Raw genomic sequence first — 27,680 nt, 5'->3', positions numbered from 1 at the left:
CTCTTGTAAAAACATGCTGACTCCTGGACCGTCCGCAGGCCGGATTTAGAAGGCAATTGGGCCGGATCCGGCCCCCAGGCCTTAGTTTGACTACCCATGTTATAGCCTGTGTTACAGAAGGGAGGAAGGAGAAGGGCAGGGATGAGAAGGTTTCCAAGGACATGCCCAAAGTAGAGAGTTCATAGCAGAGGTGAGATTCGAACAGAGAACTTTCTGATTCATGATTCTAAGGGCCAAGCTACAGGTGAGTTAGGGAATCTGTGATCCCAGATGCACTTTTTTCTTCCTAAAAGCAACTGCAAGAGGGATACATGTCAGGAGTCAGCAGGGAGGGTTAGACCTCCCCCCCTCCCCCCGCCCCGCCCATGCATGGCAGCCCTATTCCAAATCATCCCAACCCAACACGTGACTGCTTTTAGGAGAAGAGGGCATCCGAGCCCATTGTCTCCATCACATTTGGTTTGGTGCTTAGACACACCAGCACACCCGCTTTAGAATAAAGAGCTTGAAGCCCTTACAAGGTCAAAGTCGGTCCTTTCTGCTTCCCCATCTATCAAATGAAGGCATGTTCACCAGCAAGCGATGGCCAGCCTACTGAAGGTGCATAAGTATATGAAGTGGTCCTCGCCTGACTTATTTCAAGTGAAATATATTCTTCATCACCCATCAAGGTCATGATCTGATATATAGATAGTCAACATGGTGCCCTCGGTTTCACCTTTCAGCAGCCCGGCTAGCATGCCCAATGTTCAGGAATGATGGGAGTAGAAGTTCAACAGCTAGTAATCACCTGGCTCTGTTACCTCAGCTGAAGGGATACAAACTGGTCATACGACTAAAACTGCCTCTGTTCATGAGTTCATGGAAGCCTTCCAGAGCTATGGGTATATGATCATTCTTATCTTCATATAGAATTATAACAGATCTAGCCGGTGCTTTTTTTCTAAAAAATGTTTAGGAGTAATTTCATTTCCCTACTCATATTTAAATACTGCTCCTCAATGAGGCCAAACGTAGATTCACAGAATGTTTAGGGGTATGCGTACCCCTGAGTCCCCGCAGAAAAAAGCACTGAATCTAGTACAAACAGAACAAAACACTGATTTGTACAAAATTTTATTCTGATTTGACAATTCTCATTTGCCCGGTGTAGTGTGCTCTCTAGGTGCATTTCACAGTGTCCTCAAACAAACAAGTTAACAAATACCATCTAAGTGTGTTGCGTTACACATGTTAGCTCAGCAGTAAATGTCATTACTTTTCAAGGGGTCTTACTCTCCAGTAACGGGCAACAGGGATGCAGCAGAAAGTAAATAACAGAAAGAATGTTTTATGCCTGACGCAAGAGTGAAATGAAAAAAACATTTCCGTCATGACTTAGAGAAGAGAAACTTTACTAGAGTCATACCCATTGCTTCTAAGAAAGCCACAAACCAGCCTGTTAGCATGCAAGACTCTGTACGTGTTAATACCACATATCCAACCACTCAGAGACTTCGGCGGTGAGAAAACGGTTTTACATCACAGAGACGAAGAGGCTATGCAAATAAAACAGCTAGTTTTTAAAAGGCACTGACAATGGTGTTTGTCCTTTCCTGATGCAAGCTCTGCATTCAACTATCGAACAAGTTGTTTCCAACTTGTATACAAGGTTAGTGTATGTTATAATTAATTGAGTTCTATAGGACTATACTGAAATAGCAGGAATTTAATTAGTTTTATCCCTATTTCTGCAAAAATATTTTATGTGGAGTAGCTTCCTGGTATAGTAACTCACATAATTTCATGTATTTTGAGATTACGCTTCCAGTGTTGACAAAGTTCAGCAGGGTAGCTCAGGCCTTGCATGTAAATAGTGCCAGGGTCAAGTCATGGCATCTTCAATTTGGGTAGGAGGTGATGAGAAAGACCTTTCTGTCTGAGTCCCTGGGAGCTGCTGCCAGTCAGAACAGACAATATTGGGATAGATGGACAAATAGTCTGACCTGGTTTAAGGCAGCTTCCTATGTGAATCCAACTTGTCATTTACACACTATGATTAAAACAACAAGTAGTCTTGGGGCACCTGAAAAGCTAACATATTTATTATGGCATAAACTTTCCTGGACTATAAACATCAGGTGCATTTAGTGTTTTCCTGATACATAAATGTCTTCTTCACCCTGTGCCAGAGATAGGCAATGTGATGGCCTCCTGATGTCGCTGGACTCCAGTGCCCATCAGCATCAGTGACCATGGCCAGTGGTCAGGGATGATGGGATTTGTAGTCAAACAGCATCAATAGGGCATCTTCTTGGTGGCTGTTCCCAGACTTTCAATAGATTTTATAGCTTTATATATAGTATGGTTTTAATTCTATCAATGCTTCCTTGTGTTTTAATTATTGCTTTTTTCTTTGATTATTGCTTTTTAGCAGTTCTTTTAAATTATTTAATAATAAGAAATATTTTTAATTCTTTTAAGAATTATTTAATAATTCTTATTTAATTATTTTAATTGTTTTAATTATTGCTTTTCAGCAGTTCTTTTTTTTTTAATCTGTAAGCTGGTTTTAGTCCCATCAGGAAAAAGGCGGGGTATAAATAAATATAATTATGATGTTGGCTACCCCTGCCCTACCTCTTGACCTTTCTATGCTGAAAATCCTATATACTTTCCACTGAAAATTAGAGTGGGAAGCTAGTTAAATCTTACACTGGAAGTACCAACCAATAAGGGCTGTGACAGAATGATTCTAGCCTTTTTTCCATCTCTATGCTGTATAGTCCGGCTTTTTCACCATCCAGCCAAGTGCAGTCTAGTTTAGTGACAGTGGCTCTTTAGAATCTCGGACAGAGACTTTCCCCTGCCACCTGATCAGAGACCCTGGTCTTTTGTGTATTTTCTTGGTATTTAAAATAAATCCTAAACCCTAATCATCACAGCACTCACTATCCAAAATGAGGCACTCACTATAGTCCAAGAGTCAATCCAGCAATTTGGATTAAGAACACTTAAATTGACTTTGAAACTTCCTGTTATTTACATGATGTGTCTGGTTGTTGTAAACAAGGGCAAGAAAGCAGAATCATAGAAATGTAAAGCTGGAAGGGACCCCACGACTCCTCTAGCCCAACCCTTTGCAATGCAGAAATCACAGCTAAATCATCCATGACAGTTGGCCAGCCAACCTCTCCTTAAAAACCTCCAAGGAAGGAGAGACGTATCTGTGACACGAGTCAGCATTCTGATCAATGCAGGACTGCAATCACCCAGAGGCAGATTTTGGGAATGGTGACCGGTTCAGTCACACTGGGTGCAGAGCCTTGGAGGTGCGACAATTATGATTTAGAATGGCGTGTGAGCGGCAGAGGAGCACCAAATTTCGGTGTCACAAAGAGTGCCGCTGAAATTTGAGACCCGGAGATCTGCCACTTCATTCACATCGCAGTCTGGTTGAACTGATCCATTTTAAGCTCCATGTGTGGCAGTGGTTCAACTCTAGCAAAGTCCTAATGCTTTAGGCCAGAATGTTAGCACCCACAGAACCGTTTAGATTCTTCTTTCTGTGGAAAAATATGGCGATAAATTACATTGATCAATGTGATGACTCAATATACAGTCATACCTCTTATTACATTTGCTTCAGGTTACGTCTTATCAGGTTACGTCCTGCGGTGACCTGCAGGGAAAGGGTTACTTCCGGGTTTCGCCGCTTGTGCATGCACAGACACGCAACATGATGTCATGCACATGCGCAGAAGCGGCAAATCGCAACCCATGCATGCGCAGCCGCTAGTTGCGTTCCTTTCAGGTAGCGAACGGGGCTCCGGAATGGATTCCGTTCGCAACCAGAGGTACCACTGTAGATTAAATACTGAGGGAGGGAAATGGGGGTAGATACAACAACAAAACTATCACAAGGGAGTAATGTGACATAAAAAGGGCAAAAGGAATCAGAGGAGAATCTGGCAAGGTATGTTTAAGTTTCTGAAGCTGGGTTTCCCCTCTCCAGGAACGATGCAAAAATTTACCTCAGATAGTACTAATGCTATGACATTTGCCTGCAGAGCTCCTGCTGAACTAGCATTCTGAAAAGTTGGAAGCATCAGATAGAACTGCCATCAGCTATCAGATTAAATGTTTCCTATGGCATCCAGATAATCAAGGTTATGTTAGACTGAACATTTCCTTGTGGGCAACTGCAATCAGATAAGGTAGGTAAACATGCGTTCTTCTTTTACATTTTGCTCCACTGAAGACTGAGCAAAAATACAAACTACATTTCACACTTAATAATAATAATTGTTTTATTAATTGCACCTGCCCATCTGACTAGGGGCTGAATCTACACACAGGAAAAACACTATAAATAAGTTACAAATTAAATCATAACGAAAGGGGAAAAAAACTTTATGTAAAATTGCATAGACAATGTTTTTAGCTCTACAGCGCCATCTGGTGTCACATGTTTATGACACAGTTTTTGCATTGTAAGACGAGTAATGTAGCTGAGTCCTGGGTTGCCCCAGTCATTCATAGCAGAATGGTGCGGAAAAGCTTCCCCTTCATAAGCAGTTTAATAACAGGCTTCTGAATCAGATCAGACCATATATTTTTCATAACCTATTTTGCTTGGTTCTTGTTTTACTCCTACTTGCATGGTAGTGTATACATCTATGTACTGTGCAACTTTCATTAATACTAACATGTCCTGTTTTAGGAACTTCCCATACTTGAGGGTCAAACTAGACAATACATAAGACATGCATAAACTACAATCAAACCTCAGTCGCCGAACGTAATCTATTCTGGAAGCCCGTTCAGCTTCCAAAATGTTCGAGAACTGAGGTGTGGCTTCCGATTGGTTGCAGTAGCTTCCTGCACTCAAACGGAAGCCGCATCGGACGTTCAGCTTCAGAAAAGCGTTCAAAAAGCAGAGCGTTTACTTCCGGGGTTTTGGCACTCAGGAGCCGAAATGTTCCAAAATGGAGGCAGACGGGATCTGAGATTTGATTGTATCGCTCTACTCTTATAAACACACAAAAACATACACATACCAGCACCCACGACATACATTTAAAGCACTATAATAGCACTCTAATACTGTAGTTTGCTAAGGGTGCTGAGAGTGGTTAGGATTCTGCTATTCCTCCTCACAGAGCTACAATTAGAGTTCCCTTGGAAAACTGATTGTGAAACCATCCAGGGAATTGTAGGTGTGGGGGGGAATAAAGTTCTCCTAACACAGTGTTTCTTCACTGGTTGTTGGACTACAACTCCCATCATTCCTGACCACTGGTCCTGCTAGCTAGGGATGACAGCAGTTGTAGTCCAACAACAGCTGGAGAGCCAAGCTGGAGAAACACTGTCCTAACAACTCTCAATACCCCTTACAAACTACATCTCCCATTATTATTCGGGGGAAGCCATGCCTGTAAAAAGTGGTATTGTAGTACTTTAAATGTATGGTGCGGATGTGACAGAGGCAAAGTCAGGCAACATCAGAGCAAGACTGGTGGAAACTGGAGGAAGGGACTGCCCAGAGGCTGAATGTCATTGCCACATTCAAAATCACTCTGACCAGCTGCTTTTTCTCGCCCACGGGGGGATATGCAAAGTCACTGTATTTTTTCTCTGTGAGAAGAAAATTTACTTGGAAAGCAGATAAATGATATGAGGGGAGAAGGAGTCAAGCAGTCAATCCTCTGCTAAAACGGGCAGCCCCTTTCAGTAAAAAGACAAATCAAAACACAAAACAGTTCACACATCCCACAAGTATTATTTAGTCAGCTACAGGTGGAATTTTGGGACCATGGCACCTCACCCCAAAACGCCTTAGTTCAATTGCCAGGCCCAGACACAGATCATGAACCGCCCTGAGATCTACAGGTATACAGTGGTATACAAATTTGACTAATAATAATAGGAATGGATCTAAATAATCCAGGTGCAGTTGTTAGAACAAATAATCAAGCTTTAATTATCTCTGCATTCCATTTTTGCTACTTATTTTTAAAATATCTCTTTACAGAAAACTGTCATAATGGCGAACTGCAGTGGCAGGATTGAGCAGGGCATAGTTACTTTTGAAATTATTCTTTACAGCCCACTCACCTTTTTCGGAGTCATATTTAATACAGTTGCCTTGTGGGTTTTCTGCTTCAAACTGGGCAAATGGACAGAGACCAGAGTTTACATGATCAATTTAGCCCTGGCAGACTACACGCTGGTCCTTATCTTACCATTCATCATGTACTTTCACTACAACAACTGGCCTGTGGATGACTTTTGCTGTGTCCTATTCGGAATCAGTAGCATGAACATGCCAATGAGCATAGGCATCATCATGCTAATAGCGGTTGATCGGTACCTTGCAATCAAACATCCCCTGAAAGCCAAAGTAATCAGGTCTCCACGGAAGGCAGCTCTTTTCTGCTTATTTGTTTGGCTCTGTTGCTTGCTTTATACAATCCCATTCAGTCTCTCGTTGAAAGGAGAGTTTTGTTTTCATAAACTTTCTAAGGAGAACAATGCTCTTACCCTGGTCAGATTAATCGTTTTCTTTTTCATACCACTGGTTATATTGTTGTTTTGTTCCATACAAGTCATCCGATGCCTCAGGAAGAAACATAATGCTGGTCCTCATGAAGAAAAGTTAACCCAGAAAGCCATCTGGGTGGTCTCAGTGAACTTGGCCACCTTCATTATATGCTTCCTGCCTTTCCACTTGAGTTTACTGTTTAGCTACTTAGCAAAAGCATTTGAAGTTGCTGACTGCGAGGTGTGGCAAGCCATCGCCAATACCATACACGCAACTGCGTTAATGACCAAGCTAAATTGCTGCTTGGATGCCATGTGCTATTACATGGTTGCTAAGGAATTCCAGGAAGCTGCAGCACTCTTGCCTCCCTTCAACGCAATGCAGTCCAGGTCCAACTTAACTCAAGATTCACAGCTGCAAAGCAAAACACCCGAAAATTCACAGCTGCAAAGTTTAAACAGCTGAAATCACAACGTCATTTTAAGATGCATCTAGTCTCACCTTTGGAGCACTATGTCCAATCAATTGAAACATCGCCTTTCGAACGCTATGTCAAACGAAGCCCCACAAACTATTCAAGACCAGTAAACAAATTGGATATCACGTTAATTTTAGTTGATACGTTTTAAACCGATGCTGCTCCCTTGAATTTTCGCCGATGGAGATCAGTGTGCTGGTTTAACATCTCTCGCTGAAACGGCAGATTATGTTCTGGATCCATACTTCTTGCAGAAAGATACATATCCCTGTATCTAAGATGGTATTTTTCATGTTGAAATCCTGTCTTTATACTCAGGCCTTCCTCAGCTGAATTAGTGCTTGTAGTTTGATACAGCTTACAATGATGGATTTGTATTATGCATTGTAAGTTTGTTTTATGATTGATATACATTTGGTTGCAGAGTGCATATACTATATTAAGAGCTTTAAATAAAAAAATATTTTTGTACTTCTGCAAAGAGACGGCAGGCGGCTTGTATGACATTTCTCTGTGGAACCCATATCCAAAAAAAGATGAGCACCTTATTGTGAATGAAAACAGGTCGCTCTGTTCCTATCTATATTCCCCATTCTACACCCCTTCTCTTATAGATGTTTACTTTTCCTTGAAATATATTTCAATACTTAATCGGGGTCATGTGAACAATGAAGTATTTGCTGTGATGGATTTTTTTATTGGATTCAGCTGAGTCATAGTCATCAATGGGGGGGGGGCTCTGAGAAATGTGCTGTCGGAAACAAAGCCTTGGTTTAAAAGATGGGAGATCTCCAACACGTCTTGTCAGCGTTGCAGAGTTTCATTGCAAGCACGCTGCTTCAGCCACAGATTGCCATGGGGAAAAGTGGAGGCCACCAAGTGAAACCACGTTTCCAATTGCATCCAGCTAATCAGGCCTGCTGCTGTATTGAATCGCAGCTCCTAGTTCAATTTACTAACTATATTAAGGACAACAAGCAAATAACAAAGTGATGTGTCTCCATAAATAGTTCATTAAGAGACGAGGTGGTTCTGGTCCCATTGAAAGAGGTTATTAGCTCCCCTCCCTAGACCCAGGTGGTTGTAGAAACTGTCAGCCATTTGCCACCATCCCTTTTTGTTTGCTTGCTTCAAAGGATGACAAAGGGGTGTATTTTCCTTCAAGAATCAGGCATTTCGTCCTCCTGACTGAGTTTACTGTTGGTTTTTGAGCTTCAATTGTTTTTTTATTTTACTGCGGCTGGTTTTATTGCTGTTTTGTAAGATGGTGTTTTCGAAAGCTTTACATTTAAAACAAAACAACCACTTTGGGTGTATGTGCCTTGAAACAACTGATCACGAACATGTGTTAAAACGTATTAAATAAACAATTTATTATACACTTTGACTCTCTTCTATCCTGTTTACCGCCTCTGAAGACAGAAAAGAATGATAAATGGGATGTGCATATTCAACTGCTTGCTGGTCACTTTTGCTTGCTGGTGTGGCCTACCTCAGGGATAAAATGAAGGCAAGGGGAAGACCATGTAACATGACACTGAGCTCCTTGGAAGGACAGTACCAAAATGCAATAATAAATATCATCTGCACTGTACACACAAGTAAATACAAGAGCAATTTAAATATGTTTTAATGTGCGAAAACACCCTGAAAGTTGAATTTTATGCACTTATCTGAGAATAAGTGCTAATGAACACAATGAGACCATAGGCGCCGACTCCATGGGGCTTGAGGGGGCTTGAGCCCCCTCAAAAAATTTTTTTGGGGGGCTCAGCCCCCCCAATAATCTCGGGCGGCGCCGCCGTCCCCCGCCTCCTCCCCACCTGCTCCCTCGCCAGCCAGCCAGCCGCGCGCCCTAGCCGGAGAGCCCCGGCCGTCCCCCGCAAGATTAGGGAATCCCCGGGGGCGGGGGCTCCTGCCTCTAGCCCCAGGTTTCCCGCATATCAGCTGTTCCGGAGCTGATAAATAGGCAGCAGCACGCTCTCCCCTATTCGCTCACGAGGGGGCGGCGCCACTTTATTTGCATATTCATGAGCTTATTTGCATATTCATGAGCTTATTTACATTTCACGAGCTTTCCCGGGCCCCCCCAATATTTTTTATAAGTCCGCGTCCCTGAATGAGACTCACTTCTTAATAAAGACGGATAGGTTTGCATTGTTAGCTAATGATTCTGTTGGGCTATATGAGTTGCTCAAGTGAACAGGGGTCTAACAACACCAACCACTTTACAATCAAATCAAGATATATTGATCAACCAAAATAAAGGCAGTAGCCAAAAAAATGAACAAACAGATTTCAGCAAGCAAGCAAAAGTAGCAAGAACAGCACATGTAATAAAAGACATATACAGTGGTACCTCAGGTTACATACGCTTCAGGTTACATACGCTTCAGGTTACAGACTCCGCTAACCCAGAAATAGTGCTTCAGGTTAAGAACTTTGCTTCAGGATGAGAACAGAAATCGTGCTCCGGCAGCGCGGCGGCAGCAGGAGGCCCCATTAGCTAAAGTGGTGCTTCAGGTTAAGAACAGTTTCAGGTTAAGTACAGACCTCCGGAACGAATTAAGTACTTAACCCGAGGTACCACTGTAATACATAAAACTGAAGTTTGTTGTTTTTTACAATTGTGCAGTATATAATTTTTAATGAAATTAATTAAATGATTAAGTATAGAAATACATGGGGTTACATCATACACTTGAGTTTATTATGCCAAGCTTAGACTTCTTCTTTGGTGCAACAGGAAATGCAATTAAAGCTAAGCTACAACAGAGACTCAGTTCCAAGGCATTGTAGTTAGCAGGAAGTCAGCCAACCACACTTCAGAGAAGAAAGCAGTTAAGCACTAGGAGCCTGCAGCTTGCTAACTTCCACTTTGGGATCCTGATTCCTGGCCAGCATTAAATTGAAGGTGCCTTTTGAATGCTGGAAGAAAGATTTTCTTGCAAGGATTTATTGTCGGCTTTGTTTACCTCCCTACTCTTCCTCCAGCTTCGTTACTGCTAGTTCACCACAAAGAATAATAGAATTGTAGAGTTCGGACCATGAGAGTCATTTAGTCCAGCCCCCTGCAATGCAGGAAAATTTCAGCCAGTGTGGGGCTCGAACCCACGACCCTCACATTAAGAATCTCATGCTCTTCTGACTGAGCTATCCGTGAGCCTGTTGGTGTTAGTGGCTACAGAAAAAGGAGTAATCACACAGGTGACTGACCTTGAACCACTAGCAGCCAAGCCTTATTTCAAGACTGGGTAAGGGGAAAAGAGAATCTGGAAGAACTTTTCTATTATTATTATTATTATTATTATTATTATTATTATTATTATTATTTTAAAGGCCTTGAAGAGAGATGTCTGGAACAGGAAGCAACCCTTACAGTTCACCATTCCTTTTGTGTGGTTGAGACATCATAGGCTGTTGTCATCCACGCAAAAATGTGTGAACAAGTTCTTTTTAAAATACAGTACATGGGTCTGGATTGAACTAGCAGGTCCCACTAGCCACACTGTTAAGTTGTGGGTAGACATAGCAGACGACGCAGCAACTTCTCCAAAGCAGCTCTTTATTTGTAAGCTGGAACAGAACTGAACAGCAAACAGCTCAGCCGGCCTGCTTTTATAGGCAGCTGGCTGTCAACATTGTAGCAACAACAACCCAGGGTTTCCCGCCTAAAGTAACTGACGTGGACCTGAGTGAAAACTACATAGATGATACTCCTTTTGGCCAGGGTGAGAACTTCAATACATAACACACACAAGGCCTTCTGCTAGGGTAGAGGGGAGAGACTCCATCAGGCAAAGCCTCCTTCCACCTGCCTTGCCCTACCCTCTGCTTCTCAATGTGTATTGTATTGTTTTATGTACTGTGGCTTGCCGTTGTTTTATTGATTATAGTTTAGATATTATTGCAACTGTTGAGTGGATTTCTGTTTAACTTTTATATGTTATTATTATTTTATACTATTCTAATTGATTGTTCAATGTTACTATTTTGTTGTAGGCTGCCTATTTTAAAGTTATGTTTTATTATCACATTTTTGGATTGCATTAGATTGTTATAAGATGTACATTTTTTGTTTCTTCAGCTTGTAAACCGCCTTGAGTATTGTAAGATAGAAAGGCGGTATACAAATTAAAAATGATGATGATGATGCTAGCACAAAGGGACTTCCCTCCCTGTCCTCCTCATGCGTACACACACACACACACACACACACACACACACACACACACACCATTGCCTCTGGGAGGATTGTTCCACTATGTATACAATCTCAAAGCTACAGTGGTACCTCAGTTAAGAACTTAATTCGTTCTGGAGATCCGTTCTTAACCTGAAACTGTTATTAACCTGAGGTACCACTTTAGCTAATGGGGCCTCCCGCTGCCGCTGCCCGATTTCTGTTCTCATCCTAAAGCAAAGTTCTTAACCCGAAGTACTATTTCTGGGTTAGCGGAGTCTGTAATATGAAGCGTCTGTAACCCGAGGTACCTCTGTACATTGAATGCCTCCCATGATTAGCTAGTTCATAGCATCATAGAACTGAAAGAATTATATATAGAATTATAGAGCTGAAATTATAGAGCTGATCATGAGGATCATTAGTCTAACACCTCATGCAATGCGGGAATCTTTTGCCCAGTGTGGGTCTCAAACCCACAATCGTGGGATTAAGAATCTCATGCTCCTAGTTACTATTTATATTTATTAGTTGCTTTATAAAATACATACGTTCGCTAACCTACAATAAGGTGCATTTTATCAATGCCACAAGGATTCAGACGACCAGTTTTGTCCTAGCAAGTGATGGCTCGCTGTCGCCATTTCATCTAGTTAAGACAGAAATAATGAATCAGCTGCCTGCTTACCTGCCAATCCCATCCAAAACTGTTGGATTACTTGTGCTGGTGCTACATCAATATGGCCACTCAGGTGAAATTCAGCTCCTCCCTCCCATCCATCCCCCAGCTCTGTCATATCCAGGGCTGCCCAAGACACTTTGCTGCCTGAGGTGAACCAAAAAAATAGTGTGCACCACTGGGAACTGTAGTTTATTAAGGGTGCTGGGTCAGAGCATGGATAGGGAATATCAAGCCTCTCTGCTGGGGCTCAGACCTGCTTTGCACCCTACTTATGATGGTAGTGGAAGAGCATTCCTCTTTCTCCCTTCCCTCTCCCCCCGCCTCCCAAAAAACATGCCTCTTTCGATTCTGCAGACTGACGTCTCTCTTGCATTTGTGCCATAGCTTACTGGCTGCAGACTGAAGCTGTTCTCTTGCAAAGCTGGGACTCTGCCTGTTAAGTTGTGGGTAAACATATCAGACGACACAGCGATTCTTCAAACAGCTCTTGTTTATTCACAGGCCAGAACAGAACTGAACTGAAGGGTTCAGCCAGCCTGCTTATATAGAGCTCCACTAGAACGCAACAGTAACCATTTTCTATAACTATCCAATCACTGAACGTCACTTTCGATCCCTTATTTTCATATGTGGACCTGAACTATCTACAGTATCCCCCTGCAGGCCCAGGGTGAGAACTTCAGTACATAGCACTGCCCATCAGGAGAAAACTGCACACATAGGTAGAATGGAACTTGCTCAGAGCCAGGGGTGCCAACTTCAATAAAATATTGGAGTGGTCCCCTCCTGCATAATCAATCACATGACATGGTGTGCACACACCATTTGAATGGCGGTGCCCATCAACTTTTAGAGAAACACCCCAAAAATATTTTATTGGGGGGGAGGTCCAAAGTCCCCTTGGCCCCTAGGAGTTGGCTCCTATGACCGGGACTCTGTGTGTTAGTAGAAGGGAAAGGAAGGAAAATGATTATGGCATGAAATGGGAAGGAGAAATGCCATGGTGAAGCAAGGGGCACTAAATGGAGAAGGAAAATTGGGGGGTCGGGCAGGAGGAGAGGGAAAGCAGGGAAGTCAAAAAGCAAGGAGGATGAACTGGAGGGAATGCAGGGAAGCCAGGAAGCAAGGAGAATATTTTTTATTTCCTTACTTACTTCTTATCTGCCCTACACCCTAAGGTCCCAGTGCAGCTTTGCAGCATTAAAAACAATATTAAGACAGTTTGGACTAGATGGGCTATTGCTCATGGGTAGGCAAACTAAGGGGGCTGGATCTGGCCCAATCGCCTTCTAAATCCGGCCCGCGGACGGTCCGGGAATCAGTGTGTTTTTACATGAGTAGAATGTGTCTTCTTATTTAAGATGCACCTCTAGGTTATTTGTGGGGCATAGGAATTCATTCATTCCCCCTCAAAAAATATATTCCGGCCCCCCACAAAATTTGAGGGACAGTGGACCGGCCCCCTGCTGAAAAAGTTTGCTGACCCCTGGGCTTGATCCAGCTGACTATTCTTATGTTCTTAGTGAGATACTGCGCTATGTTTTGCAACAGACCACACAACTTCGAATGCATTTCCTTGACTAAGCATTATTTAACAACAGAAAAACAGCAGATGACTTATTAGTCATGAAAGAAATTGTGTTTGCAGAAAAGGCTAGATAAACGTAAACAAAGATACAGTCTTAAAACTTTCCCACTGTGCCTACGAATTCTGAGAAAACTAACTTCAAAATTAAAATATTAACTTTTCAAGACATGACTTCAAGACAACTTTTCAAGAGCGGAACAACTGGTTCACAGGAAAAGCAGGCTGTGATAACAAGATTTTCAAAAGAGGAGGCTGAGTAGCCAGACTTACCACACTGAGTTGAAAAGAAAACAAACCTACGGCAAGGATACTCCAAGCTCAACCAAAAGACCCCAGACCTGTTCATAGTGGTAAGTTCTGCTGTGTGGAGACATTGTCTTTGTGCGTATAGTCTGATAGTATCTCTCTGCTGCAGCTGATCACCACTCAGATTTGCAAAGTGTTCACATCTCCTATTTCTTTAACAGCTGCCAGATCAGAAGCAAAGACTGAGTTTACACAGCAGTGGATTGCAGCCTGCCCAAAAGGTTGTCCTCAGGCTTTTCAGCAGGCTAGAATCCACTACTGTCTGTAAACTCAGGCTTTTCTTTCTAATCTAGCAATAATATGCAGTTGGGAAGCAAACAGTGTGGAAATTAAAATTAAAAATATGGGTGGCTTGTTTATCTCCCCCTTTTTGATTTCATGATGGGACAATTTTCTTCATTTGTGAGATGGTGAAATCCTTAAATAAGACTCTGCAAGTTCAACCTTACACATTATTTGTTACGTACATAATTTATATGCTATCTTGTTATTCTAATTTAATTGCTAGATAAAGACAATCACTTTGCGTAGTGGGAATAGAACAGAATGTTCTAATAGATGCTCATTCATTGGTTTCCAAACTGGCAAGCAATGGTTGGCTGCAGTGTTATAGACTAGCTGTAGTTTCCAAACTGTCTGCAGAGTATCCGAAGTTTGAAGTTACCAGGGCATGGATCAGTGTGACTAGTCTCCCTCTGTCTACAGTCAGCACATCAGCCTCAGCAGCTAGAAGGTCCTTTGTGACACCAAATCTAGTTGAGTTTCAAGAGATTGTCATACAGGACTCTTTGACTGCATTATAATGGCAACATGACTATAACTGTAAACTGTGTTGGCACTAACTCCATGCAGTTAGCTCCAAGTATGATTGCAGACCCTTCTGGTTCAGGCTAGTTATCATAGGTGCCAACTCCCTGGGGCCCTTGATGCCAGAGCACCCACAAAATTCCCTATAAAGGGGCCGGGCACTCACAAATTTCAGTGCCAGGGCCATGCACGCTGTATGGCACCCACAGTACCGGGCACCTATGGTTGCGGAGCCAAGCTGGCACTCCTGCTAGTTATAACCATGCCAGTGGAAAAAAGAGATCTCCAGTTATATTTATAATTGATCAGGACTACATGGGTATTTACTGCTATATGAGGATAAATAATACTGATGTACTTTTACAGGGCTGCTGTCATAATTTATATGACAGTGCTGCTTACATATTTAAATAAGCATACATATTTAAATAAGCAAAATATTTGGAATGCAAAACTCTGTAGAAGTATGAAAGATTATTATTAACAGGTTGAATGCTGGCATTACAGAAATATTATTATTAATGTTATTTAGAAAATTTGTACACTTCCTTTCATCTGTAGATCCCAGGGTGGATCACAGCGTTAAAATACAAGATAAAAACACAAAACACACAATAAAAACGGTAACAACCCAATAACCCCAATCTCCACACCCCTTCCCACTAACACATCCCAAAGTGCACAGGATGTTAAACAGCCAAAGGCCCTGTTGAAGAGGAACGTTTTTGCCTGGCCACTAAAGGTATATAATAACTATAGCATGTTTCTTTTACAGCACCAGTATGGAAATGACCCAAGAAGTGAGTCAGGAATTGAACTGCAACACCACTAGCAGTCAAGAGATATTTCTCACTCAAGCACTTATTTATATCCCCATTTTCTGCTTTGGAGTCATCCTGAATGCCTTGGCCTTGAAGATATTCTGTTGCACTCTGAGCAAGTGGACTGAAACGAGAGTATACATGACCAACTTAGCCATTGCAGATTTTTTGCTGCTTTTTACTTTGCCTTTCAAGATGGCTTATAAGACAGTCAATGTGACTACACTGTGTTTGGTCTTTGAGTCTGCATACTTCATTAACAGGTATATGAGCATCTTCCTTATCACCATCACAGCAGTTGATCGATACATTGCCATAAAATATCCCCTCAAAGCAAGGCATATACGGTCCCCTCTGAAGTCAGCTGTTATCTCTGGGTTTCTCTGGGCCTTGATGATCAGCATTGTATATGTAACTAAAAAATTTGAGAAACGAGCTTCATCAGGGACTTGCTTTAGAAGGATTTCCAGAGAACCATCAATGTATGTATTTGCATCTGTCATTTGGGGATTTTTTATACCATTAACTATTTTTAGTTTCTGTTCCATTCAAATCACAAAGAAACTCGTGAAGAAGAAGAAAACAAACCCATATGAAGAAAAGCGCATCCAGAAAGCAATCAATATCATTTTTGCAAATATGAGCGTATTTGTCATATGCTTCTTACCTATTCATCTTGCATACTTAATTCGGTCCATAGCTGACTTCGCTGAGGCCAGCTGCACTAAGATAGAAAAAATTGACAACTTTACAAACCTTGCAGGAATTATTGCCAACACCAACTGCTGTTTGGATGCCATTTGCTATTACTTTGTGAACAAGGAATTCCAGGAAGCTTCCATGAAACTAAAAACCAAATATCTAACACAACAGAAACAAGGCACTGAAGATCAAGACCTAAAGACTGCATGCCCAGATATACGTAATGGTGACAAGTGCACTACCACTCAAAATGCTGTTTTTTCTGTCCCCCAAAGTGCTCCAACAAATAATGTGCCATTATTACTGCTTCAATGCAGCTCTTCTCAATTACTTCTCAATACAGTGGTACCTCGCTCCCACCCAGGTGGGTCAGAGCAAGGAGGTTGTGCCGCAGACTTGTGCCGCTGCCCTTGGCTACACGATGCGTGCGGGGCTGCCGGCTGCCGCCGCCATGCCAATGAAGAGCCGGTTCCCCATCGGCAGGATGAGCCAGGGCGACATCATCTTCAAGGACGCCATGAAGGTGATGACGGTGAACTACAACACGAGGGGGCCTCTCAGCAAAGGAGCCAGAAAATTTGTGTTTTTCAACATACCTCAGATTCAGTACAAAAACCCTTGGCTTCAGATTGTGATGTTTAAGAACATGAAACCACCGCCATGCTTAAAATTCTATTTAGATACTGGAAAGCAAGTCCTGGTTGATGTGGAAGAGAAGACTAACAAAGAGATTGCAGAACATGTTAAGAAAGTTCTTGGTAAAAGCGAGGAGACACTGCAGGGAGAAGCACAAGAGAAAATGAAGCTATGGCATCCCACAACATTTGGCCCCAAAAAGTACCACTTGCGGCAATGTATGTGTGACATTGGAGGCCATATTGCCTGCCCTAGTAATGTGCCATTACCAAAGGAAATGACTGGGAAATATAAAACTGCCATGAAAGAGAGTGCTACTTCCTAAGCCAACTTTCTACAGCAGGGAGTAAAGCATTCAGACTGACAAGAAAGTGGGCATCTTAACACTGATGACAACACATTGGTCTTTTTACAAACCATCATTTAAGTAACAGAAAAATATCTGGACTTACTTAAAACAAGTAAGGATGAATCTTTTAAATAAATTATGGAATTAAAAAAAATACAGTGGTACTTCTAGTTAAGAACTTAATTCGTTCCAGAGGTCTGTTCTTAACCCAAAACTGTTCTTAACCTGAGGTACCACTTTAGCTAATAGGGCCTCCTGCTGCTGCCGTGCTGCCACCGCGTGATTTCTGTCCTCATCCTGAAGCAAAGTTCTTAACCCGCGGTACTATTTCTGGGTTAGTGGAGTCTGTAACCTGAAGCGTTTGTAACCCGAGGTACCACTGTACTGATAAAGTTGTGTTACCTCCACCAGCAGGGAATTCATGCGTGGGGTGTAATGTCTCTAATCACAGAACACACCGTGCATCTCCCCAGAAGTCCCTCAGATATGCCATTATCCCTGCATAGAAACTCAGTCCATCTTAATGGCCAGTGTGTTTGTAAGTAGGCTAGTGGGTCATGAGCTATCTCAAGCAAACACAAGGCACTTGGAGACAAAGGCTGCCAGCTCACTTGCAATGCAAGCTGGCTGACTCAATTAGCAGGCTCCTGGCTTGGCACTATCAGCTAACCTCCCCACTGCCAACCTGGTTCCAAAAAATCTTATAAAATTCAGGTGTCAAGACTGTGGCCTTCATTCTAAGCAACTTGTCTCACGGGGAAAGACTTTGTATCTGCCCTATATTATTTTACTAGCTCTTCTGAAAGGAACCTCCACCCTCTTCCAGAACTGGACCTCTTGTCCCTTGCATTACCAGCAGCAACTGTTCTTTTACTCTATCCGAATGCCATGACCAAAGCAATAAGTGAAGGATAAAAAAGGTAAAGGACCCCTGACAGTTAAGTCCAGTCACGAATGACTCTGGGGTTGCGGTGCTCATCTCGCCGACCTTCCAATCGGCAAGCCCTAGGCTCAGTGGTTTAGACCACAGCACCACCCGCGTCCCTAAGTGAAGGATAGCAGATGTTTATTTTAGCTTGATTACGGACTCAATAAGCAATGATTTCATCCCTCAGAACAACAACTGACAGGCTCCTATAGCATTTCCAAGCCCCTTTTATATGTTGCAAACATTAACATTCTCAGAGACTAGACTGCAGTGCTGCTTTAAGAAATGGCTACCTTGAAGCCCTACCCAAAGCCGCCCGCGTCTAAAAAATGAGCCACCTTTTCAACAGGTGTCCAAACACTAGCTAAGATTTTTTTTTTTCCTTATTCATTGCATTTGTATACTGTCTTTATGCCAAGGCACCCAAGGTGGTTTACAGTTTAAAAGGACTGAAAAAAATATGATAGAACAGGCGAGGGAGGGAGAAGTCGAAATGGAGAATGCGTTGATGCTGACTTTGCCTGTGTCCCTCAGTCTCCACTTCCTCCCACAGGGCAGAGGTTGTCCATCTAACTATGTAGAGATTAATTAGCATAGTAAGACAGTACTTTTGCCAAAGGTTGTAGCAAATAACCCTAACTTACATAGTGGGATGAAGAATCAGCAGTCTGTAGGCTGGAAGTGGCCTATGGAGCCTCCTCAACCAGCATACAACCGGCCCACCCCCATTCCCTCCATGAAGGTTTTAGACTGAAAAAGCCCCTCCTGGAGTCAATAGGAAGCCATTTTCAAGTTGAATTATGGCACTGGGGAACATTTACAGAGGACTGCAACTGAGGAGGTTGACCACGGTGGTTGAGTCAGGCATGAAAATAGCAGACCTTCCAAGTGTCTCAGATTTTCCAGGGACAAGCCTGGATTTACAGAAGCCGTCCTGGTTTCTGATTTGATTCCAGAATGCCCTGCTTTTCCTTACCATGATCCTATTTTCATCAGAGAAATGTTGGAAGGTATGGAATTATGTGACTGCTGAACCAACGAGATAAGTAACTTTACAATCTTTAGAAGACATCTGAAGGCAGCTGTGTATGGGGAACTTTTTAAATGTTTAATGTTTTTATATATGTTGGAAGCCGCCCAGAGTGACTGGGGCAACCCAGTCAGATGGGTGGAGTATAAATAATAAAATGATGATGATGATGATGATGATGATGAACTAGGACGTCCCTATTTTCACTGGAGAAATGTTGGAGGGTTTGAAATAGTTGTGTGTGTCTGTGTGTGTGTGTGTGTGTGTGTGTGTGTGTGTGTGTGTGAACTACACTTCAGTTCATAAATGTCCATGCCACAGTATATTTGTCAGTTTTTAAGTTGCCACATACCTCCTCGTTTAGTTGTCATTCAGTGTTTGTGGGAAATTCCACTTTTATTTTTAGCATCACTTGGTTTCAGTTGTACCCACACATTTAACTCTTTGTTCTCTTCAACACTTTGCTTTCAAGAGAAAAATATCACGTTAATAAGGGGATGGAAAACCGATGGCTCACTGAATGTTGTTGGAATACAACTCCAATCACTCCAGACTATAAGCCATGCTAGCTGGGGATGATGGAAGTTGGAGTCCAATAGCATCCAGAGGACTATAGATCCTACAACCCATTTTAATGTTTATTTGTTAGTTACAGTGGTACCTCAGGTTACGAACTTAATTCTTTCCGGAGGTCCATTCTGAACCCAAGACAGTTCTTAACCTGAGGCGTGCTTTCGCTAATGGGGCCTCCTGCTGCGTCCACACCACAGCAGCGCAATTTCCGTTCTCATCCTGGGGCAAAGTTCTCAATCTGAGGTACTACTTCCGGGTTAGCAGAGTTTGTAACCCGAGGTACAACTGTACCTGTCTATCTCCCATACTGCTTGCAACCAAAAAGGGCAAGTTAGATAACCATTATCAATGCATAACTACAGCTAGGGATTTATCGTGTACTGTAGCCTGTCTCTTTCATGTTTTAGCTTAGATGTTATTACAAACAATAAACATTAACCTAGCAATAAATATATTTGCTTCTGCTGTTGTAAATCACTTGTTATTTATTTTTTTAAAAAACACAAGTTTTTCTGAGTAGAGCATCACTGTCAGCAGCTAACTGCTTGGTGTAAAGTTTTTTGTTTTGTTTTGCACTGGTTTTTTTGTTTTGCACTTTGAGGGCACTGTTTACTGAGTAGTTTTGCGACCAGAAATTTGGAAAAGAGGAAACCAGTGGTTCTTTTTACTTTTTCATTTACTCAGGGTAAGGGAGGGAGATTGGTAGCTTGCCTGTAACTAGTATAGTTTCTGAATAATTCTGACTGCAACAAGGAAAAACAACATTAAAGTTGCTCTACTGTGTAATTTTCCACAGAGCATAGCTACAACACCAAAGATATGCATCTCTCTGACACCATTTACATATCTTCCCCTCTTCCCACAACTAAGTACCTGGTAGTGATGGTGGAAATGCGTACTTTATCTTTTGCCACTACTACTACACCACCTTGAATTCACCATAACTTCAGAAGGGTGACATTTTAAAAAAAACACAAACAGGAACTTTGGTCTGCTTGCTTCCCTCTAAAAAGAGGAAATAAAATATGTGGTGAAGAAGTTTACGGTTTGCATGCCAGTTGTTTTTCAACTTGGGTTTTCCTCAGCAGTGAATCATGAAAATGGCATTTGGCTTATGGGGAGGGTCAAATAATGAACTCAACGACCCTATGGGAACCCTTATCTCATTTGCATTCCATTCTATTCAGGGAATTCTAAAAGTCTGATTTTAAAAGAACATGTACTAAAAAAGATTCTATATAATTATTAGAACCTTCTTCCTATGATCTATTCTTAGTCATCCGTTTGAGCACAAACTGGTTGATGTGCACAGGTTTGTATGACACTGAAGATCCTGGTCCAACGGTTATTCTAAAAATGCTAAGCAATGTGGTGAAAGGGTTGTTTTCCAATGGTGGATTTTTAAGACTGATTTGCTTGCAGATTAGATACCAGTTAAAATGCAGTTTGGCACATTTGTTTACTCACAAGGAGGGTTCTTAGAGACATTTATTTCTCTAGATTTAACTGCCATAAAGCACTAGGGGCTCAAAACCCTGTGGTGCTTGACTTAAATGCAAAGCTTCAACCACAGGAGCTGCCTGCCCATTCCACCCTGCTCTTCCTCCTCTCGAGTTCTCATGGAACATGCCAAGTGGGTGTGTTCTGCCCACTAGCTCCTCATTGGCCTCATCCGGGGTCATTGTTAGGAAGGATCAAGCTCTCTGGCTCCATGTGGGCAGCATACTGATGCTCTACCACCCCACCCTTCTCTCCTTGCAGGTTCCCTGGTGCTTCCTGGCCCTGCTGCAGTTTGTGCAATTTATGCAGAATTTGCCACAAGACTGGCAGTTTGGGGGGCTCAGTGTGCCACGGCAAGCGACCCCTCTCCTTCTGGAATATTAGAATTGTAGAGTTGGAAGAGACCCCGAGGTTCACACACAAACACACACACACACACACCGCAAGGCCAGAATCTCAGCTAAAGATGGCCATTCAACCACTGTTTAAAAACCTCCAATGAAGGTGAATCAACCATCCTCGGAGGTCGTCTGTTCCACTGTCAAACAAATATTACCATCTGAAATGTTTAGTGGGACTCTCCTTGTAATTTGAATCCATTGTTTCGAGCCCTACCCTCCGGAGCAACAGAAACAAGCTTGCTCCATCTTCCATGTGACAGCCCTTTAGATATTTGAAGATGGCTATCATATCTCCTCTCAGTCTCCTCTTTTCCAGGCTAAACATACCCAGCTCCCTCAACCATTCCTCATAAGGCTTGGCTTCCAGATCCTTTATCACCTTGGTCGCCCTCCTCTACACGTGTTCCAGCTTGTCGATATCCCCCTTAAAATGTGGTGCCCAGAACTGGAAACGGTATTCCAGGTGAGGTCTGACCAAAGCAGAACCAAGTGATTTATAAATACTCCTCTGTGTACATCAACAGCTGGCAGCAAGGCTGGATACACCAACAGTCTGTATTTTGTGTATTTGCTTTGTAAATACCTGCTCAGCTTGGTACTTTCACCTCCTCTAGGCTTCTGATGGACTATACAGCAGCCTCAATTGGGCCAGCATGCTTTGCGCCAGCTCCTTGAGCATTGGATTACCCTATTATACTGTAAAGGCTGGAAGTTTTGTATTCAGACAGTAATTGTTATCATGTTTTTGCCATCTTAGGACTTTATCTGTCGGCCTGCCAGTATTCAGAGGGCACAGCTGGTACAAAACACAGTAATATGTCCCCTGCTCAATGTGAGCTGCCAAGAAGCACATTACACCATAACACAATATTTAACCCCCCTGACAAGGTGTGATGAATTTGCCTGTAGCCAAGAGAATGAAAGAGATCTGTCTGTTAGTTCCTTCATGAGGACAGAATTCTAAATATTTTCACCAATAAAGTACTCAGAAATCTTTTTGCCAGTGATCCAGGAAAACAGAAAGCCGGTGTATTGTCCTCAGCTTTCTCAATCTTTATTCTCACTTCTTCCCCACTGGTAAAGCAGATTGTACCCACATCCTCTTTCTTTGTCTGGGCACCTGTAATGTTGCTAATCCTAGTTCCCTAATCACGATAGACATTTTCCAAACTTTCTTTTGAGATGGTCATACAGTATATGTCACTAGCGTCAATCTTTCTTTTCTTTCCCTTTCCCCTTGTCTAATATGCCCCTCTTACCTCATTATCATTTCTGTCTAGGAAATTAACTTTCTGCCTAGTTTATGCATTAAGCTACAAGTAAGACAAATGATTGTTTAATGCGAGCAAACAATGCACTCACTGCTGCACACTGCTCATGTCTGCGCTTCACTCTACCCCCAGTCCTGCTGCTTCTGCATCAGAAAGGACACAGTGTAAAACCAGACTACTGGTTTGTTTCTCTCCAAGCAAGTGGAACCTAAGGTTTGTTTTTGGTTTACTGATCGCGGTTTGTTTGTGGGACACAAACCATGAGCCCATACCTGCATGTAACCTATCTGGCTTGCTTCTCCCCCAGAAGGCAGCAGGCAGGTGCGGGGAAGGAGTGAAGCACAAACTTCTGAACAGTATGCGCCAGCATACTGTTCATTCTTTAAATTAACTGTGGTTGAAGGTGGCATGCAAACTGGGCCATTGTCTAAATATGCACAATTCTGCCACATAGTGGTGTAAGTGTGCTGCTGCTGCACTGTATCCAGTCTTGCTTTAGCCTGCAGCCACTGGGGCTAACAGCAAATGGGCTATTGATATGAATGTTGTTTCCAGTATATAATGGGAAATGATCACTGAAAGTCTGTAAGTAATGATGGCAGAAAAAACACAGATGATACACCTGGGAAGGCAAACGTGCGTGTTGTCAGCCAGGTATACAACTTCCTTATTGCCACCATACAATATTGCCACCTCTGAAATCACAGGCAAGGCCTCATCATGATTTATGACTTAAAACTCAGTCCTAAAGTGCTCTAACAGTCACTTAACAAGTAACAGCAAAATTATTTGAAATGACAGAGAAATCCTACTTATTTTTATATTTGTATTTTATATTTTTTATATTTGTATTTTATATTTATAACATGGTTTCAACGATCTATTTTGACTGCTAATTTCCCAGCTTGTTCCGTTTGCTTTTCTACATTTTTAAGATAAGGCACTTTTTAAATGTTAGAATTCTGACACATCTTTTCAATGTATATCAATCATGCCTCAGCACATCAGTCATTACATTGTCTTATTTAAACAGGTCCTTGTCTAGAACTATTTTCAAAGTAAGTGCAGAAAGTTTGGCAGCTGGCCTCTTCTCTGAAGCAATGTAAGTTACTGTAGTGTGCGTTCATCAAAATTTCATTTCTGTCTGTCTTTCCAATGTATTTAATATTCTAAAAAAGAAGAGGAGGAGGAAGAGGAGTTTGGATTTGATATCCCGCTTTATCACTACCTGAAGGAGTCTCAAAGCGGCTAACATTCTCCTTTCCCTTCCTCCCCCACAACAAACACTCTGTGAGGTGAGTGGGGCTGAGAGACTTCAGAGAAGTGTGACTAACCCAAGATCACCCAGCAGCTACATGTGGAGGAGCGGAGACACGAACCCGGTTCCCCAGATTACGAATCTACCGCTCTTAACCACTACACCACACTGGCTCTAAGTGTACAGTGTGCCCCCCCTCCCCAAATATATACCAGCAGAAAAGTTTGTGTGGTGTTGTATTATTTTGCAAAGAGTGGAAGGAAGAATGAGAAATATCCAGTCTAATTGCAGTTTAGAACAGTGATTCTTCTCTGCAGCACCCTTACAGAGCTGTGCGGTTACAGAATATAGGACAGTGTGGCACAAGAACTAGGATTATAAAGAGGAGTAAAATCAGTCATCTTCCCTGCCTTTCCCCGCACATTTAATCTAAGCTTAAAGATGAATGCTAATGATAATAGGGGAAACTGTCATAAAATCAAATGTCTCCATTTAAATATGTAAGGGAAAAGGTATGTTGTAAAATGCAGCAATCATTGAAATGTTTTTGCTGGCAATAGCGTGCTTCCAGAGGTGAAGTCAAACCGCTGCGTTAACAGCACCAAATGACCTCCCCAGGAAACAAACCTGGGCAGTGCGTATGGAGGTCCTGGGCTGCCCAGAGGATAAGACCCGACTCTCGGCCTCGCTGATGTAGTCCAAAGGAAAGCAGACCCATATGTTTGGCACCAGCTAGGCTGCAGGAGTTCCAGAAGGAACAACACACCATCCAACCATTTTAAGGACTCCACTCCAGATTTGTGCAGGGTTTACTCCTTAGTCTTTTCTTCTCCCAAAGATATCCCACAAGGCAGTTGGAGGTTTAGGTTCAGAGTTTTCCTTCCCAGGCTGATGAGCCCCATGTGCCCCTCACTTACAGGTACCTCTCAGCATGACCTGAACACAAGCAAAAGCACATAAAGGCACGTCCTGGGACAGGGGATGTAACCTTGGGGAAATCTCAGCACCTGGGTTACAATCAGTCTGCTAGCCAGAAGTTCCCCATCCCTGCTTCAGCTCATCCTGTTTTCTGAATGATGTTGTTAGATGTTGGTGGGAAGGTATTTATTAATAAAGACTTCCAGCATCTGAACGAAAGCAACGTTGGCTGACAGCCGGCTGCATTTCAGCCAGCAGCGAGCTTGTAAAGGAAGTCTGCCCCTGGCAATGAACCCTGTGAGATGAAAAATATTTTTGCCTGCTTTCTTTCAGCATGAGACACAAAAATAAAAGGCTAGAATACAACATATCAGTATGGCCACAAGCTCAATCTCTGCTCAGAAGGATCCCTCAACTCTCCACAGATGATTTAGGTTGTGTACCTGCAGTTATAAAAGGGGGGAAAGGAAGAGTAAGTCCCATTTACATAAGTTTTCACCATTATTGAATATCACCCAAACAGATTAAAAAACCTGGGATAACAGAAATATATTTGCCTATGATGCAAGGACCTATGGATATTATACAACAAATCTGCACTCAGTTTGTGATATGGCAACCCTACTGCAGCCATGTATTGTGGGGGACTATTGGCTGCTTACCTTTTTTCTTCTTCTTTGCAATCCCAGACAGGCAGAAAAAAATAAGGTCTATTAATCTCTTGTTTGCCTGCCAAACATAGCAGATGAAGTGGGAGGCAAGGAGTTCACATGGTGGATCACAGGTTTTGCAGACCTGTTTTAAACTCCTTTATTGAATGTTCATCTGCTATTTAAAAAGGAATGACCCTAGTGTTTGAACTTCCAGGGTTATAAAAAAGCATTAAGCCAATTATGCTACCCAATTGTTATTGAGAGGGAGCATAGCTCAGCGGTAGAGCATATGCTTTATATGCAGATGGTGTCAGGTTCAATCCTTCACCTTTCCAGTGGATTAGGTAGCAGGTGAGCGGACAATACTGGACTAAAGGAATAATCAGGCCTGATAGACAGCAGCATTGTATGCTCCTATTGGTAAACAATTAAGAAGCTTTTTTCTGGCTTAAAATGCTCTAACCAATGAGTGCAAACACTATGGAATAAATGGCAAACAGTTGGCACTTAAAGTATTAAAACAAAACTTTATTAAAGTTATGAAATAACAGCCATAATTTAATTATTTACTGCTTGTATTTAGGGTTTAGCTCTTTTACCAAATACTCCCTTCCCCTTCCCTTTCCCTGACACTGGAATTCTGCCCACTGCAAATTTTCTGGTAATAGCCTAAGCCAAGGGCTGGTTATGCAACTGATTTGCAGTATTCAACCAACATATACTTGTTGAAATTGACTGTTCGTATTAAACTTTATTGCATCTAGGCAAACTGCATAAGGCAACCAAGGCAGTTTCTGTGCCAAAGCCAGGCCGAAACCATGATAGAAATGGATCTAGAAAATCAGTCTTCTTCCAGAGTGTCTGAATCTGGTCAGTGACCACCCACTCATAATAATATTTTACTTAGAATAAAATCCAGTTCGATTTGAAAACTGCCTCCAATTCAATTAATCTGTGTTAAGCAGAACATAACAGCTAGCACATAAAGGCATTCTTGCAATTCAGTGATTTTTGAAGATTTTGGAAGATTTGAAGAGAATATTAAAATACAGCCCTTCTACTCTTTTTGTAACCCTAATTACAAATGCTGAAAACTTATTTACCTTTACTTTCTTAAACCATTCTTTAAATGATATGCAGCTTTTCTAAATGTGGGTTCTGCTTCCTCCTTGTGGCAAGTACAGAAACTGTTTAAGACAGTTAAGAAACACAGGATTTCAAATGACAGATAAGATTTCCCACACGATGGCACTGTTGGGTGGTTTTCTTTCTGAATAATGTTGCTCATTAGCTAAAACATATACATTTCATTGTGCATTTTGGAAGCTTCTGTATTAATTTTAAATGAGAATGGTGATATTTTACAACACAATTGTACTGCGGTACATTATGTTTTTGGGATAGTGGTCGTTTTGTAGTGGGGAGTGAACTTAGCTTTCTATCCCTCCTAGAGGCGGATTGATAAAATGGTTGCTCCCAGGAGAGCAACTCAAGAAGAAGAGGCCTGATAGACCTAGTCTTTTGTTGTTTTTTCTGTATACTTGTTTTTTGCTGTTTTCTAAGTGGTTCATTTCTGAGTTTCTCAGTTGCTTTGAGCCATATTTTTGTGAAAAGCAATATACTGTAATCATATGTACATGTTCACTGCTTTGTTCAGTTGAATTTACTCCCTAGTAAGTGCATATAGGGACGCGGGTGACGTTGTGGTCTAAACCACAGAGCCTAGGGCTTGCAGATCAGAAGGTCAGCGCTTCGAATCCCCGTGATGGGGTGAACTCCTGTTGCTCTGTCCCTGCTCCTGCCCACCTAGCAGTTTGAAAGCACGTCAAAGTGCAAGTAGATAAATAGGTACCACTCTGGCGGGTAGGTAAACGACATTTCCGTGCGCTGCTCTGGTTCGCCAGAAGCAGCTTGGTCATGCTGGCCACATGATCCGGAAGCTGTCTGCGGACAAATGCTGGCTCCCTTGGCCTATAGGGCGAGATGAGCGCGCAACCCTAGAGTCATCCGCAACTGGACCTAAAGTGCATATAAGGCTGCAGCCTTCAAAGACGATAAAGTTATAAAGGGCAG

At 42.2% G+C, this 27,680-nt stretch overlaps 1 protein-coding gene, 3 long non-coding RNA genes and 1 pseudogene across 6 annotated transcripts in view; 3 read left to right on the top strand and 2 right to left on the bottom strand.

The window, feature by feature from the left end:
- Positions 1–13,803, bottom strand: part of LOC309532055 — a 34,763-nt gene extending 20,960 nt beyond the window's left edge. The window contains exon 1 of the long non-coding RNA XR_014219561.1: positions 13,725–13,803. This is a non-coding gene — a long non-coding RNA (uncharacterized lncRNA). The remainder of the gene's footprint in view (positions 1–13,724) is intronic.
- The window catches only part of LOC309532073, a 346,799-nt gene extending 326,743 nt beyond the window's left edge, over positions 1–20,056 (top strand). Inside the window, exon 2 of the long non-coding RNA XR_014219583.1 lies at positions 19,886–20,056. This is a non-coding gene — a long non-coding RNA (uncharacterized lncRNA). The remainder of the gene's footprint in view (positions 1–19,885) is intronic.
- The window catches only part of LOC309532059, a 78,561-nt gene that overhangs the window by 36,625 nt on the left and 14,256 nt on the right, over positions 1–27,680 (bottom strand). The gene's annotated exons all lie outside the window — the stretch shown is intronic.
- On the top strand, positions 1,151–7,446 carry LOC309531992 (G-protein coupled receptor 35-like). 2 transcript variants are annotated; one of them, XM_082221926.1, is made up of 3 exons: positions 1,151–1,651; positions 4,050–4,196; positions 6,014–7,446. In XM_082221926.1, exon 3 carries the CDS (start codon positions 6,026–6,028, stop codon positions 6,986–6,988), a length of 963 nt encoding a protein of 320 aa, XP_082078052.1. In that variant the 5' UTR covers positions 1,151–1,651; positions 4,050–4,196; positions 6,014–6,025; the 3' UTR covers positions 6,989–7,446. The 2 variants fall into 2 exon arrangements, with proteins under 2 accessions (XP_082078052.1, XP_082078053.1); XM_082221927.1 differs by lacking the exon at positions 4,050–4,196.
- On the top strand, positions 16,542–17,229 carry LOC309532020 (small ribosomal subunit protein mS25 pseudogene; annotated as a pseudogene). The gene has a single exon. The product of its transcript is annotated as a small ribosomal subunit protein mS25 pseudogene (transcript).

The sequence above is a fragment of the Podarcis vaucheri genome (assembly GCF_965113315.1).
Source record: "Podarcis vaucheri genome assembly, chromosome: 5".
In the NCBI taxonomy this organism is placed as follows: domain Eukaryota; kingdom Metazoa; phylum Chordata; class Lepidosauria; order Squamata; family Lacertidae; genus Podarcis; species Podarcis vaucheri.
The sequence above is the reverse complement of the archived record's forward strand: the minus strand, read 5'-3'. Positions and strand labels throughout refer to the sequence as shown.